This window comes from Mesoplodon mirus (assembly GCF_964341445.2).
Source record: "Mesoplodon mirus genome assembly, chromosome: 14".
Taxonomy (NCBI): Eukaryota; Metazoa; Chordata; class Mammalia; order Artiodactyla; family Ziphiidae; genus Mesoplodon; species Mesoplodon mirus.
In genome coordinates, this window is record NC_138990.1 from 9,311,012 (window position 1) to 9,327,904 (window position 16,893).

Below are 16,893 nucleotides of genomic sequence, written 5' to 3' on the forward strand. Positions count from 1 at the left end.
GTATAGTATCATGTCATCTTCAAACAGTGACAATTTTACTTCTTCTTCTCCAATTTGTATTCCTTTTATTTCTTTTTCTTCTCTGATTGCCATGGCTAAAACTTCCAAAACTAAGTTGAATAATAGTGGTGAGAGTGGACATCCTTGTCTTATTTGTGATCTTAGTTGAAATGCTTTCAGTTTTTCACCATTGAGAATGATGTTTGCTGTGGGTTTGTCATATATGACCTTTATTATGTTGAGGTAGGTTCCCTTTATGCCCACTTTCTGGAGAGTTTTTATCATAAATCGGTGTTGAATTTTGTCAAAAGCTTTTTCTGCATCTATTGAGATGATCATATGTTTTTTATTCCTTAATTTGTTCATGTGGTGTATCACACTGATTGATTTGCATATATTGAAGAATCCTTGCATCCCTGTGATAAATCCCACTTGAATATGGTGTATGATCTTTTTAATGTGTTGTTGGATTCTGTTTGCTAGTATTTTGTTGAGGATTTTTGCATCTAAATTCATCAGTGATATTGGTCTGTAGTTTTCTTTTTTTGTAGTATCTCTCTCTGGTTTTGTTATCAGGGTGGTGGTGGCCTCATAGAATGAGTTTGGGGGTGTTCCTTCCTCAAATTTTTTGGAAGAGTTTGAGAAGGATGGGTGTTAGCTCTTCTTTAAATGTTTGATAGAATTCACCTGTGAAGCCATCTGGTCCAGAACTTTTGTTTGCTGGAAAATTTTCAATCATAGTTTCAATTTCATTACTTGTGATTGGTCTGTTCATATTTTCTATTTCTACCTGGTTCAGTCTTAGAAGCTTATACGTTTCTAAGAATTTGTCCATTTCTTTCAGGTTGTCCATTTTATTGGCATAGAGTTGGTTGTAGCAGTCTCTTATGATGTTTCATATTTCTGCAGTGTCCATTGTAATTTCTCCTTTTCATTTCTAATTGTATTGATTTGAGCTCTCTGTCTTTTTATCTTCATGAGTCTGGCTAAAGTTTTATCAATTTTGTTTATCTTCTCAAAGAAGCAGCTTTTAGTTTTATTGATCTTTGCTACTGTTTTCTTCATTTCTATTTCATTTATTTCTGCTCTGATCTTTATGATTTCTTTCCATCTACTAACTTTGGGTGTTGTTAATTCATCTTTCTCTAATTCCTTTAGGTGTAAGGTTAGATTGTTTATTTGAGATTTTTCTTGTTTCTTGAGGTAGGATTGTATTGCTATAAACTTCCCTCTTAGAACTGCTTTTGCTACATCCTATAGGTTTTGGATTGTTGTGTTTTCTTTGTCATTTGTCTCTAGGGTTTTTTATTTCCTCTCTGATTTCTTCAGTGGTTTCTTGGTTTTTAGTAACATATTGTCTAACCTCCATGTGTTTGTGTTTTTAATGTTTTTTCCCTGTAATTGACTTCTAATCTCATAGTGTTGTGATCAGAAAAGTTGCTTGATATGATTTCAATTTTCTTAAATTTACTGAGGCTTGATTTATGACCCAAGATGTGATCTATCCTGGAAAATGTTCTGTGTGCATTTGAGAAGAAAGTGTAATCTGCTGTTTTCAGAAGGAAAGTCCTAGAAATATCAATTAAATCTGTCTGGCCTAATGTGTCGTTGAAGGCTTGTGTTTCCTTGTTAATTTTCTATCTGGATGATCTGTCCATTCGTGTAAATGAGGTGTTAAAGTCCTCCACTATTATTGTGTTACTGTCAATTTCCTCTTTTATAGCTGTTAGCATTTGCCTTCTGTATTGAGGTGTTCCTATGTTGGATGCATATATATTTATAATTGTTATATCTTCTTCTCAGATTGATCCCTTTATCATTATGTAGTGTCCTTCCTTGTCTCTTATAACATTATTTATTTTAAAGTCTATTTCACCTGATATGAGAATTGCTACTCCAGCTTTCTTTTGATTTCCCTTTGCATGGAATATCTTTTTCCACTACCTAGCTTTCAGTCTATATGTGTCCCTAGGTTTGAAGTGGGTCTCTTGTAGACAGCATATAAATGGGTCTCGTTGTTGAATCCATTCAGTGAGCCTGTGACTTTTGGTTGAAGCATTTAATCCATTCACGTTTAAGGTAATTATCGATAGGTATGTTCCTATTACCATTTTCTTAATTGTTTTAGGTTTGTTTTTGTAGGTCCTTTTCTTCTCTTGTGTTTCCCACTTAAAGAAGTTCCTTTGGCTTTTGTTGTAGAGCTGGTTTGTGGTGCTGAATTCTCTTAACTCCTGCTTGTCTGTAAAGTGTTTGATTTCTCCGGTGAATGTGAATGAGATCCTTACTGGGTAGAGTAATCTTGGTTGTAGGTTCTTCCCTTTCATCACTTTAAATATATCATGCCACTCCCTTCTGGCTTGTAGAAATTCTGCTGAGAAATCAGCTGTTAACCTTGTGGGAGTTCCCTTGTATGTTATTTGTCATTTGTTCCTTGTGGCTTTCAATAATTTTTCTTTGTCTTTAATTTTTATTAGTTTGATTACTATGTGTCTCAGCATGTTTCTCCTTGGGTTTATCCTGCCTGGGACTCTCTGCACTTTCTGGACTTTGATGGCTATTTCCTTTCCCATGTTAGGAAAGTTTTTGACTATAATCTCTTCAAATATTTTCTTGGGTCCTTTTTCTCTCTCTTCTCCTTCTGGGATCCCTATCATGTGAAATGTTCATATGTTTAATGTTATCCCAGTGGTCTCTTAGGCTCTCTTCATTTCTTTTCATTCTTTTTTCTTTATTCAGTTCCACAGCAGTCAATTCCACCTTTCTGTCTTCTAGGTCACTTATCTGTTCTTCTGCCTCAGTTATTCTGCTATTGATTCCTTCTAGTGTATTTTTCATTTCAGTTATTGTATTATTCATCTCTGTTTGTTTGTTCTTTAGTTCTTCTAGGTGTTTGTTCTTTAATTCTTCAAGGTCTTTGTTAAACATTTCTTGCATCTTCTCAATCTTTGCCTCCATTCTTTTTCCGAGGTCCTGGATCATCTTCACTATCATTATTCTGAATTCTTTTTCTGGAAGGTTGCCTATCTCCACTTCATTTAGTTGTTTTTCTGGGGTTTCATCTTCTTCCTTCATCTAGTACATAGCCCTCTGCCTTTTCATCTTGTCTGTCTTTCTGTGAATGTGGTTTTTGTTCCACAGGCTGCAGAACTGTAGTTCTTCTTGCTTCTCCTGTCTGCCCTCTCTAACTGCAGGAATTTCAATGCTAATTCTTACTACATGTTATAACCAGAGTAAGGGCTAACTAGAATCCTAAGCCTCATGTGAGATGCAAACCCATTTCTTATAAATATTCCAGGGGGGGTTGAGGGCAATGTGTTCTGTTTATTAGGGCATAAAGTTGTAGTGATGTCAATTTATTCATATATTATTTATATGGTAAAATTATTTATACCAGAATTTTTAATTTGCTTTATCTGTCACAGACTGACAATTGTGTTATTTCCTATCATTAATATGTTTTTCTGCTTTTTCTTCTGCCTTCAGCAGTGATGGTTTGATGTATTTTTATGCTATTGTCTGACACATATAGGTTTATTTTATTGTGTTTTTATTATTGGGTTTGTATTTTGATTAATATAACTTGAACTATTTCATCCCATTTAATTATATTTGCCTTGAATTCTAATATATCCAGTGTTATTCTTATCATGTCAGGTGTTTGTTTTTGCTCACATTTGAATGATATATCTCTATGCATCCTTTTATTTTTAACTTCTCTGTCATTTGTTTTAGCTTTGCCTTTTGTTAAGTGGTTTGAATTCGTTTTCTGATCCAATTTTAAATTCACTATTTTTTAATTAGGTTGGGTAGGGGGAGATTAAATATATTTACATTTGTGGTAATGTAAAAAGCTAATGGTAAATGTAGAGATTTTTAAATTACCAAATATATTTATTTAATAGCAAAGTCAAAGCAACTTTAATTAAAGCATATTTTTAAATTGTGTTTCCAGGATCTTTTGAGACTTATCTTAACCCACCTGAACAGGAAGCCTATTCTAAAATAAAGGAGGATGATCAACTCATGACAACAGAAAGGGTGCCCACAAGCCATAATTTTTGGCATCCAGAATTAAGTTCTTTCCATAAGCTAATTCTTATTAAATGCTGTAAAGAAGAAAAGGTAGGAGATTTTTTCATTAAATATCTGTGTTATAATTACTTCTACTAAAGCTCACCAGCCAGTTATGATTCATGGACTGAATTAGATTTGTTTAGAGAGTAGCACTGGCCAAGTTTGGGAGGTGGTTTGTGATTCTGTGTTATTAATAAGAAATAGAGACTTTGTGTTATTAACAGAACACAATGTTTTATACAGAAAATGATGAAAGAAAAGGTTGGAGAACCAGCCAGGAACCTGGTGGTCCTTCCCTGGTGTGTGCCATGGGGAACTTGTGCTCTCTGCTAGGGAGGGCAGGGATCTGCTGGACAGCGTTAGCAGGGGATTGATGGGCCTTTCAGATCTTGGCAGCAATGGGAAGAAGGCATTTGAAGAGAAAAACACCATAGTTACCAAGACCAGTTTGAAGATGGTTAATGTAGTTTATATAAGAGATTACAGCAGTCTGCATAAAAAAAGAACAAAATAATGCCATTTGCAGCAAGATGGATAGACCTAGAGATGATCATACTCAGTGAGGTCAGACAAAGACAAATATCATATGATATTGCGTATATGTTGAATCTAATTTAAAAAATGATACAAATGAACTTATTTACAAAACAGAAAAACTCACAGATCTTGAAATCAAACTTATGGCTACCAAAAAGGAAATGTGGGGGTAAGTGATAAATTAGGAGGTTGGGATTAATATATACACACTACTATATATAAAATATATAACTAGCAAGGACCTGCTGTATAGCACAGGGAACTCTACTCAATATTCTGTAATAACCTATATGAGAAAAGAATCTGAAAAAGAATGGATATATATATAGAGAGATAGGTATATATATATATATATATATATATATATATATATATATATATAATTTTGCTGTACACCTGAAACTAACACAACATTTGAAATCAACTATGCTCCAATAAAAATTTTTTTAAAGTTATGGCAGACTGAATTAGGATAGAGGTAGTAGATTAAAGAGATGGAAGGGAATGTGGAGATGGGGCAACTGTGTTGCTCCTAGTTTCTGCATGGGTGCAAAAGGGGATAGTTGTATCAACAACTAAGCAAATGTGAAGGGAAAAACATGTCAGAGAAAGATGTCACTGAGTCTGCAGTGTCCACCAGTATCAGAGTATATAGTAGTCTGGAGACCAATTAATATCTGGTTATAAAAATCTAGAGAGAGGATTTCCCTGGTGGCACAGTGGTTGAGAGTCTGCCTGCCGATACAGAGGATGGGAGTTCATGCCCCGGTCCGGGAAGATCCCACATGCCATGGAGTGGCTGGGTCTGTGAGCCATGGCCGCTGAGCCTGTGTGTCTGGAGGCTGTGCTCTGCCTCGGGAGGGGCCACAACAGTGAGGGGCCTGCATACTGCAAAAAAAAAAAAAAAAAAAAAGACTCTAGAGAGAAATATGGCTTAGAAATAGAGATTGGGGAATCATCAGCATTGAGTTGGAAAGTAAAACCACAGGAGTTGTTAAAATGGTAGAGGAATAATAGAATAAGAGGACAAGTGGGCAAAGGATGAAACCCTGAGAAGCACCAACTTTGAAAGAGCAGAGAGAAAGGATGAAGAACCCATGAGAAGGAAGAGGCAGAGGGCAAGAAGAACACCAGGAGAAAGAAGTGACGTGGAAACCAAAGAAGTATAGAGTTTCAGTACAACAAGTTATCAACAGAATGAATGAGTGGAGGATGTTCCTATGAGAAATGAGAGAAAAAAAAAAACTCGCTGGAGAAAGCCACAGCATAGTTGGGAAATATTGAGGCTATGCTGTAGGATTTTCTGCCATTTCTGTAGGAATACTGAACAGCTATGGGGTCGACCTGGGCTACCAATAATTACAATAGATGAATAGATAAAATAGATAATAGATAAAAAGCCATTGAGACTGTTGGTAAAAGTAGTTCTATAAATGGGGTGAGATCTAAGAAAGAGCTTATAGACTGGGAGAAGAGGAAAAACCTTGAAAGTTTCTTTGGAAGCAAATGTAGTTGGACTAGATGAGTAGCACAGCTAGAAGGATGGGAGAGGTTGTGATCAAAGTTGAACTTAAAATTTCTGATGAGCAGTTCTAAGTGATGACAATGTCCTGAGGGTGGCCATGGGTGTGGGTGACTGAGGAAGTGATGAGATGATGTGCATTAGAGTTAGAGGTCAAGGAACTGTGATGTTAGGATGTGGGATGGCCTTATGGACCCTGAACCTGGGTTGTGTCACCCCAGATGGTGAGATACAGTTGATAAATCATTGGAACAGACATGAATAGAGAGGAAAGCTATGATCAAATGGAAAGTCTTCAGTGAATATGGGACAGTGGCTACCAGGTTGGATGCTGACAAGAATGAAGGATGACTAAGCGACAGGTGCCCCAAAGAAGAAGGAGTTTTAAAGATTAAGACATGCTAGAAAATTCTAGACTATAGGAAATTGTTGTTGTTTCAGGTTCTGTGTCTCTATGTACGAGCTAAGGTTCTTTAGGTTACAACCATAGAGAGTAAACTTAGTAAGTTTAAGAAAAAACGGATTTATTAAAATTAAAAGATACTGGGGGGGGTAGCTCATTAAATTCAAGGAAAAGCCAATTAAGCACACTTCAGGAAGAGGAAAAACCTGGGCGGTTCAATGAACATAGCTCTGTAGTATTGCAGTTGTCAGCACTCAGCTCTCAACTATAAACTCTTCCCCTAATTTCAAATTCTTAAGATAGAGATTCTGATTGGTCCAGCTTGACTTAAGTTTTACCCCTGGTCCAGTCAGCTATGGATAGGGAAATTGCATCATACAGTAGAAATAGGACTACTGGAAGATTTCCTAGAGAAGAGATGCTGGTCAGCTATGTCCATGCAAGATCCCACCTGCTGTGAGGCCTTGTCTCCCAGCCAGCATTCCCATTTCTCTGGTCCAGAGAAGACCAGACTCGGGAAAGACCTGAGAGTCACCTTCCAATATTTGAAGGCTGGTAACTTTCCCTCAGCTTCTGTTCATAGAACATTTAACAAATACTTTGGTGAGTAATTATTGTATTCTAGGCACTGAGGCTACAATTGTGAAAAAGAAAAAATTCAAAGTCCATACTCCCATGGGCTTACATTCTAGTGGGAGAGAGGGGGAAAAAAAGAATAAAATATTTTCCATTTGCAAAAATTTCTTGGAAGGACATGAATGGGAAGTTTCAGTAAAAGTAATAGAGTGAAAGCTAGTTTAAGGTGGGAACCAAGGAGGACCTCTTTGCAGGGGTGATATTCTCAACTTCTCATATAAATCATTTCCTGTGTCATACCAACATCCAATTTGGTGGGGAGGTAAGGGGTGAGCAGAAGCTAGACGTGAAGTAGTATCCTGGTTGAGGAAGCCTAGCAGGGACTGGAGGGAGGGCCTACTGGGAGAAGAGGGTCCCAGAGGAGAAGGGCCCAGAAGAGCTCAGAGACAGGCCTTCAGGCTGTGGTCCGAGCTGCTGCTCATGGGAGCAAATATGAAATAAATAGAATGGGAAATGGAATCAAGCCCTGAACCGGAAGTGGGTGGAGTCACTCCCCTTGGGCACCACCTAGGCTTTGATAGAAGCAAAGGGGCTTCACAAGGGATACATGCCCACCCTTCCCAGTCACAGGCTGCAGGTCAGCCTGAGGGCAGGGATTCTTTTTTGTCACTTGGACCCTTTGAAGAATATGATGAAAGTTGCAGGCCTTCTTAGAAAATGCATGAATGCTCTCCCACATATGATTTTGTAATTCTAGGTTAAGAATTCCGATCTTAGGAAATGTTCATTCTCTCTCTCTCTCTCTCTCTCTCTCACACACACACACACACACACACACACACACACTTTTTTTTTTAACCTTTTCATCCTCTGCACCCATTTTCCCCTCTCTGGCAACCACCAATCTGTTCTCTGTATCTAGGAGTTTTTTGTTGTTGTTGCAGTTCTTAAGACTACACATATAAGACAGGTAATATATTTATTTTTCTCTGTCTGACTTATTTCACTTAGTATAATGCCCTCAAGGGCCATTCATGTTGTTGCAAATGACAAGATTTCATTCTTTTTCATTCCTGAATAATATTCTATTGTGTGTGTACATATATATACCACATTTTCTTTATTCATTTATCCATTGATGGACACAGGTTGTTTCCATGACCTAGCTATTGTAAATAGTGCTGTAGTTAACATGAGGTGCATATATCTTTTCAAGTTAGTGTTTCCATTTTCTTAGGATAAAGACCCAGAATTGTGAGTGTTGGATCATACAGTAGTGCTATTTTTAATTTTTTACAGACATTGACACTGTTTTCCATAGTGGCTGCACCAATTTACATTCCCACCAACTGTGCCCAAGGGTTCCCTTTTCTCAACATCCTCACCAACACTTATTTCTTGTCTTTTTAATAATAGTCATTTTAGCAGGTATGAAATGATATCTCATCGTGGTTTTGATTTGCATTTCCCTGATGATTAATGATGCTGATCACCTTTTTCATGTACCTGTTGGCCATCTGTATGTCTCTTTTGGAAAAATGCCTATTCAAATCTTCTGCCTATTTTTTTAATTGGATTGTTTGGGGGATTTTTCTATTGAGGTGCATGAGTTATTTGTATATTTTGTATATTAGCCCCTTATCTAAGATTTGCAAATATTTTCTACTATTCAATAGGTTGCCTTTTCATTTTGTCGATAGTTTCTTTTGCAGTGCATAAGCTTTTTAGTATGATGTAGCCCCACTTATTTATTTTGACTTTTGTTGTTTTTGCTTTTGGTGTCAGATTCAAAAAATCATTACCAAGACCTGTGTCAAGGAGCTTACTGCGCATGTTTTCTTCTAGGACTTTTATGGCTTCAAGTCTTATGTTTGAGTCTTTAATCCATTGTGAGTAAATATTTGTGTATAGTGTAACATAGTGGCTGAGTTTCATTCTTCTGCATGTGACTGTCTAGTTTACCCAACACCATTAATTGAAGAAACCGTCCTTTCCCCATTTTATATTCTTGACCCCTTTGATGTAATTTCACTGACCATATATGCCTGGGTTTATTTCTGGGCTCTTGTTCTATTCCACTGATCTGTGTGTCTGTTTTTATGCCAATATCATACTGCTTTAATTACTAGAGCTTTGTAACATAGTTTGAAATCAGGGAGTGTGATGCCTCCAGCTCTGTTCTTCTTTCTCAAGATTGCTTTGGCTATTAGAGGTTTTTTTGCAGTTCTGTACAAACTTTAGGATTATTTATTCTAGTTCTGTGAAAAATGCCATTGGAATTTTGATAGAGATTGCACTGAATCTGCAAATTACCTTGGGTATTGTGGACATTTTAACAATATTGATTCTCCCAACCATGAACACCAAATATCTTTCCACTTATTTGTGTCTTCTTCAATTTTTGTCATTAATGTCTTGTAGTTTTCAATATACAGGTATTTCATCTCTTGTTTAAATGTATTCCTAGGTATTTTATTCTTTTTGATGTAATTGTAAATAGGATTGCTTTCTTTTTTTTTCTTTCATATAGTTTGTTATTAGTATGTAAAAACACAACAGATTTTTGTGTCTTGATTTTGTATCCTGCAATATTACTGAATTCATTTATTAGTTGTAACAGTTTCTTGATAGAATCTTTAGTGTTTTCCATATATGACAGTATGTCATCTGAAGACAGTGACAGATTTATTTCTTCCGTTCCAGTGTGGATGTCTTTTTTTTTTCTTACTTAATTGCTCTGGCCAGGACTTCCAATACTATGTTGAATAAAAGTAGTAAGAGTGGGCATCGTTGCCTTTTTCCTGTTCTTAAAGGAAAGGCTTTTACCTTTTCACTGTTGAGTATGATGTTAGCTATGAGCTTGTCATATATGGCCTTTACTATGTTGAGGTATGTTCCCACTTTGTTGGAAGTTTTTATCATAAATGTGTGTTGAATTTTGTCAAATGCTTTTTCTGCATCTATTTTTTATTATTTATTATTTATTTATTTATGGCTGCTTCAGGTCTTAGCTGCGGCACACAGGATTTTTTGTCACAGTGCATGGGCTCTTCATTGTGGCACACGGGCTTCTCTCTAGTTGTGGTGCATGGGCTCCAGAGCACGTGGGCTCTGTAATTGCAGCACATGGGCTCTCTAGATGTGGCTTGCAGGATCAGTAGTTGTGGTGTGTGGACTCAGTATTTGCAGTGCATGGGCTTAGTTGCTCCAAAGCATGTGGGATCTTAGTTCCCTGACCAGGGATAGAGCTTGCGTCCCCTGCATTGGAAGGTGGACTCTCAACCACCAGACCACCAGGGAAGTGCCTTTTTCTGCATCTATTGAGGTGCCTATATGTTTTTTATCCTTCATTTTGTTAATGTGGTGTATCACAGTGACTGATTTGAGAATGTTGAACCATCCTTGCATCCCTGGAATAAGTCCCATTTGATTATGTGTATGATCCTTTTAATGTGTTTTTGAACTTGGTTCGCTAATATTTTGTTGAGGATTTGGCATCTTTGTTCATCAAGGATATTGGTCTGTAATTTTCTTGTGGTGTCCTTGTGTCTAATGACAGTGAGCATAGTTTCTTGTGTTTATTGGCTATTTGTAGAACTGTCTATTCGGATCCTTTGCCATTTTTTAAAACTATTTGTCTTTTTCTTATGGAGTTGAAATAGTTCTTTATATATTCTAAATAAAATTTCCTTAACAGATACATTATTTGAAAGAAAAAAGGTCTCACACTCTGTGGTTGTCTTTTCACTTTCTTTATGGTATCCTTTGAAACACAAAATTTTTTTAATTTTTATTTTAATGACTTCCAATTTGTTTTTCTTTTGTCACTCAAGCTTTTGATGCCACATCTAAAAAGCCATTGCCTAATTCAATGTCATGAAGATTTACTCCTATGTTTTCTTTTAAGAGTTATAAAACTTTATCTCTTACATCAAGATCTTTGATCCATTTTGATTTAATTTTTATATAGTGTTAGGTAAGGAACCAACTTGATTCTTTTGCATGTGAATATCCAATTGTCCCAGTATCATTTGTTAAAAGACTCTTCTTTCTCCATTGAGTGATCTTGACACCCTTGCCAAAAATCAACTGGCCATAATTGTGAGAGTTTATTTCTAATATATCAGTTCTAGTCCATTGATCTATATGTCTACCCTTATGGCACTACTGCACTGTTTTGATTATTGTAGCTCTGTGGCAAGTTTTAAAATTGGGAATTGTGAGTCTTCCAACTTTGCTCTTCTTTTTCAAGATTATTTTGACTATTCTGGGTCCCTTGAGTTTCCATATGAATTTAGGATCAGCTTGAAAATTTCTGAAAAGAAACCAGCCAGAATTTTGATTGGACTCTGTAGATCAATTTAGGGAGTATTGGCATCTTAACAACATTAAGTCTTCCAATCCATGTACATGGGGTGTTTTTCCATTTATTTGGATCTTCTTTAATTTATTCCAACAATGTTTTGTAGTTCTCAGAGACTAAGTTTTGCATTTCTCTTGTTAAATTTACTTCTAAGTATTTTGTTCTTTCTGTTGCTATTGTAAGTGGAATTGCACTCTTAATTTCATTGTTGGTTTTCTCACTGCTACTGTAGAGAAATACAGTTGATTGCTGTATATTTTTGTATACTACAAACCTGCTGAACTTGTTTATTCTAGCAGACTTTTACTGTGTTTCATAGCATTTTCTATATACAAGATCTTGTCATCTGCAAATAGAGATGGTTTTACTTCTTCCTTCCCAATCTAGATATCTTTTATTTTATTTTCTTAACTAATTGCCCTAGTTAGAACATCCAGGACAATGTTGAAGAAAAGTAATGGCAGTGGATGTACTTGCCTTGTACCTATCTTAGGAGGAAAAGCATTCAGTTTTCACCATTAAGTATGATGTTAGCTGTGGGGTTTTCATTGATACCTCTTAACAGGTTGAGGAATTTCCCCTCTATTCCTGTTATGTTGAGTGTCTCTCAAGAGTGTTACATTATTTTATTGAATTTATTTTTGGAGGGGGGAAATGTTACTTTATAATTTTCCTTTTATAAAAATATATTAGAATGATAGAATTGTTACCTAAAGAGACATGTTTTTTAATTTACATTGCCTGAGGTATATTATTTTTTTCCAGATTTACTGAGATATATCTAACAAGTAACATTGTTTAAGAGGTGTACAACATGATGATTTGATACATACATATATTGCAAAATGATTACCACAATATGGTTAATTAACACATCCATCACCTCACATAATTACCGTGTGTGTGTGTGTGTGTGTGTGTGTGCGTGTGGGGGGGGGGTGAGAACATTTCAGATCTAATCTCTTAACTTTTAAATATATAATATTGTTAACCGAGTCACCATGCTATACATTCGAACCCTACTACTTATTCATCTTATAACTGGAAGTTTGTACCCTTTGAAACATCTCCCCCATTTCTTCCCCCTCCCAATACCCTGGCAACCAGCATTCTATTCTCTGTTTCTATTAGTTCAGCTCTGTTAGATTCCACATGTAAGTGATACCATACAGTGCTTATCTTTCTCTAATTTATTTCACTTAACATAATGTCCTCGAGGTCCATCTATACTATCACAAATGGCAAGATATTCCATTGTATATATTTACCAAATGTCTTTACCCATTAATCTGTGGATGCATATTTAGATTGTTTTCATGTCTTGGCTATTGTGAATAAGGCTGCAATGAATATGGGGGTGCAGATATCTCTTCAAGGTAGTGACTTCATTTCATTCAAATAAATACCCAGAAGTGGGATTACTGGATCATCTGGTAGCTATATTTTTAATTTGTTAAGGAACGTCCATTCTGTTTTCCATAGTGGCTACACCAATTTACATTCCTGCCAACAATGCAAAAGAGTTCCCTTTTTTCCACCAACACTACTTATCTCTTGTCTTTTTGTTAACAGCAATTCTAACAGGTGTGAGGTGATACCTCATTGTGGTTTTGATTTGCATTTCCCTGATAATTAGTGATGTTGAGCACCTTTTTATGTACCTGTTGGCCATTTGTATATCTCCTTTGGAAAAATGCCTATTTAGATCCTTTGCCCATTTTTTAACCAGATTGTTTGTTTTTGCTATTGAGTTGCATGTGTTTCTTACATATTTGGGATTTTAACACCTTATCAGATGTATGGTTTTAAGATATCTTTTCCCATTCCATAGGTTGCCTTCTTATTTTGTTGGTTACTTCTTTTGCTGTGCAGGAGCTTTTTAGTTTTGTATAGTCCCTTGTTTATTTTTGTTTTCATTGCTTGTGCTTTTGGTGTCATATCCAAAAACTCATTGCTAAAACTATGTCAAGGAAATAGTCCCCTCTGTTTTCTTCTAGAAGTTTTATGGATTTGGGTCTTATATTTAAATATTTAATTCATTTTGAGTTGATTTTTATGAGTGGTGTAAGATAGCAGTCCAATTTCATTCTTCACCATGTGAATGTCCAGTTTGTCCAACACCATTTATTGAAGAGACTGTTCTTTCCCCATTGATTATTCTTGGCTTCCTTTTCAAATAGTAGTAGTAGACCATATATGTATGGGTTTATTTCTCGGTTCTCAGTTGTGTTCCATTCATCTATGTGTCTGTTTTCTTGTCGGTACCATACTGTTTTTATTACTACACCTTTGGAATATAATTTGAATTCAGGAAAAGTCCTGCCTCCAGCTTTGATCTTCTTTCTCAGGATTGCTTTGGCAATTTCAGGTCATTTGTGGTTCAATATAAATTTAGGAATTTTTTTCTATTTCTGTGAAAAATGCCAATGGAATTTTGATAGGGATTGCATTGAATCTATAGATGACTATAGGTAGTATGGACATTTTAACAATATTAATTCTTACAATCCACAAACACAGGATATCTTTCCATTTGTTTATGTCTTCTTCAATTTCTTTTATCAATGTCTTGTCAGTGTACAAATCTTTCACTTCCTTGGTTAAATTTATTCCTAAGTATTTTATTGTTTTTGATGCTATTGGAAGTGGATAGTTTTCTTTTTTTAATTTATTTTTTATTTTATTTTTTATAATTAATTTTTATTGGAGTATAGTTGCTTTACAATGTTGTGTTAGTTTCTACTGTACAGCAAAGTGAATCAGTTATTTCCTTCCCATTTAGGTCACCACAGAGAAGTGAATAGAGTTTCCTGAGCTATAGAGTAGGTTCTCATTAGTTATATATTTTATATATAGTATCAATAGTGTATATATGTGAATCCCAATCTCCCAATTCATCCCACCTGCTCCCTTTCCCCCCTTGGTGTCCATACATTTGTTCTCTACATCTGTGTCTCTATTTCTGTTTTGCAAATAAGATCACCTATACCATTTTTCTAGATTCCACATATATGCATTAATATACGGTATTTATTTTTTTCTTTCTGACTTAACATAGTTTTCTTTATTTCTCTTTCAGATATTTCACTGTAGTGTGTATAAACACAACTGATTTTGTATGTTGATCTTGTATCCTGCAACTTTACTTAATTCATTTATTAGGTCTAACGGTTTTTTGGTGAAGTCTTCAGGATTTTCTATACACAGATGACCGTTGAATGATGCAGATGTTGGGGCACTGGCCCTCTGCACAATAGAAAATCTACATATAACTTTACAGTCAGCCCTCTGTATCTTTGGTTGCTCATCTGAGGATTCAACCAACAATGGATTGTGTAGTACTATAGTACATTTTTATTGGAAAAAATCCACCGTATAAGTGAACCTGTGCAGTTCAAACTCATGTTGTTCAAAGGTCAACTGTATAAGATCTTATCATCTGCAAATAGTGACATTTTTACTTCTTCCTTTCTGATTTGGATGCCTTATTTCTTTATCCTGCCTAATGGCTCTGGCTAGAACTTCTGATACATTGTTGAATTGGAACCTCATCCAGTATTTTTGTAATCTTTTTCCTTTCAATTTTCAGGTGGTTTTTGCTCTTACAGACTTTGTAATAGAAAATCTTGGGAAATCCTTTGTAGAGACACCACCCGTGGACCTGCCCTCTCTGTATCAAGACATGTCATACAAAACTCCCCTGGTATTTATCTTAAGCACAGGCTCAGATCCCATGGGTGCATTTCAGAGGTTTGCCCGGGACAGCGGGTATTCAGAACGGTAAGATTGTATTCTGCAGTTTTAATAATTCATATGAACATCTCCTTGTTAAAATTTGCCTTTTTCTCCCCTTTGTGGAGTGTGCACTCCTAATTCAGGTATTCCTTACTAAATAAATTAAGACACTTTAATATTTAGCTATGCATGTTGTTAAATGGTGTTAAATATCATAAGAGCAGATGTAAACTCCATTTGAGCAAAGGGGAGATTGTTTAAAATGTTGAAGTATAATAATCTAATGCAATAGTGATTAAAACACTTGTTATTTAAGACATAATTTTAATGTAACTGTAAAAGGATTGTAGTTTATTCCTTATGCTCAAATGTGTAAAAATTTCCATAGCTCTTTATGTTGTATTATTAATCTCATCTTTCTCCTGAGCTTCTACTCTGCTGGTTAAGAGAGGGAGGGGAAAGTTTAAACTTGTGAATTTACAATATTATATTTTCTTCTGGTTTAAATGTCGCCAGGGTAAGCTGATTTGTCTTCTTTCTCATGAAAGCTCAGTCTTCCTGACTCCTTCTTCCCCCACTCCTCCCCAAGATGGTATCCTTGTGGGTAGGAAAGTGCACAAGACCACAGAGTGTCAGAGGAGAGTAGGGGTCTCATATCTAGGAAGTAATCTCCAGCTCTGACAGGCCCTTGCATGGAGTGGCTGGTCTGGCCTTGTCCCTGGACTGGCGATTACAAGATGATGGATCCCATCTGTTCTTTGAAGTTCATAATCTGTATTAGTCAGGCTTCTCCAGAGAAACAGAACCAATGGGATATATAAAAATATAATATGTATATAATACCCTATCTATATTTTATCCTATATGTGTGTATATATATTATGTATGTAAAATAAGAAACTGATTTACATGATTATGGAGACTGATAAGGCCCAAAATCTGCAGTCAAAAAGATAGAAACCCAGGAGAGATGATGTGTAGTTCTAGTCCAAGTCCAAAGGCTTGAAAGCCAGGAGTAATAATGGTACAAGGCCCAGTCTGAAAGCTAGTAAGATCAGGACCCAAGAAAAGCCAGTGTTTTTATCTGAATCCAAAGGCCAGAAAAACAACAATGACCCAGCTCAAACAGTCAGGCAAGAGGATTTCCCTCTTACTCAGCCTTTTTGTTCTATTCAGGTCTTCAATTAATTGGATGGGGCCCATCCACATTAAGGAGGGCAATCTGCTTTACTCAGTTTACTGATTCAAATATTAATCTCACCCATAAACACCCCCCCAAACTCATTCAGAATAATGTTTGACCTGTCTGGGCACCATGTGACCCAGTTAAGTTGACATATAAAATTGACCATCAAATGGTCCTACACATTTGCCTTTGGTTCTGAAGTCCTACCAAAGAATTAGTATATAGAACTTTTAAGAGATGCTGTTAATTAATAAGAAAAAGAAAACAGTTTGATAGGAATAAAGACAAAAAACATGAAAGGGAAATTCTCAGAAAGGAAATCTAAATCCTGATAAGCATATGAAAAGATGTCCAACCTTACTAGTAATTAGGAAACAACAAATTCAAACCATTAGAAGATGTCATTTCATACTCATCAAATTAACAAAATGTTGGCAAAGATAGGGATCTGTAGAAACATTCATATTGCAAGAGGGAGTAAAAAATTGGTTAAAATC

At 35.8% G+C, this 16,893-nt stretch overlaps 1 protein-coding gene across 1 annotated transcript in view; it reads left to right on the forward strand.

Annotated features, from left to right (window-relative positions):
- The window catches only part of DNAH6 (dynein axonemal heavy chain 6), a 273,547-nt gene that overhangs the window by 217,839 nt on the left and 38,815 nt on the right, over positions 1-16,893 (forward strand). Inside the window, exons 63-64 of the mRNA XM_082642773.1 lie at positions 3,953-4,122; positions 15,065-15,255. Of these exons, the coding sequence (XP_082498899.1) occupies positions 3,953-4,122; positions 15,065-15,255 (361 nt within the window). The remainder of the gene's footprint in view (positions 1-3,952; positions 4,123-15,064; positions 15,256-16,893) is intronic.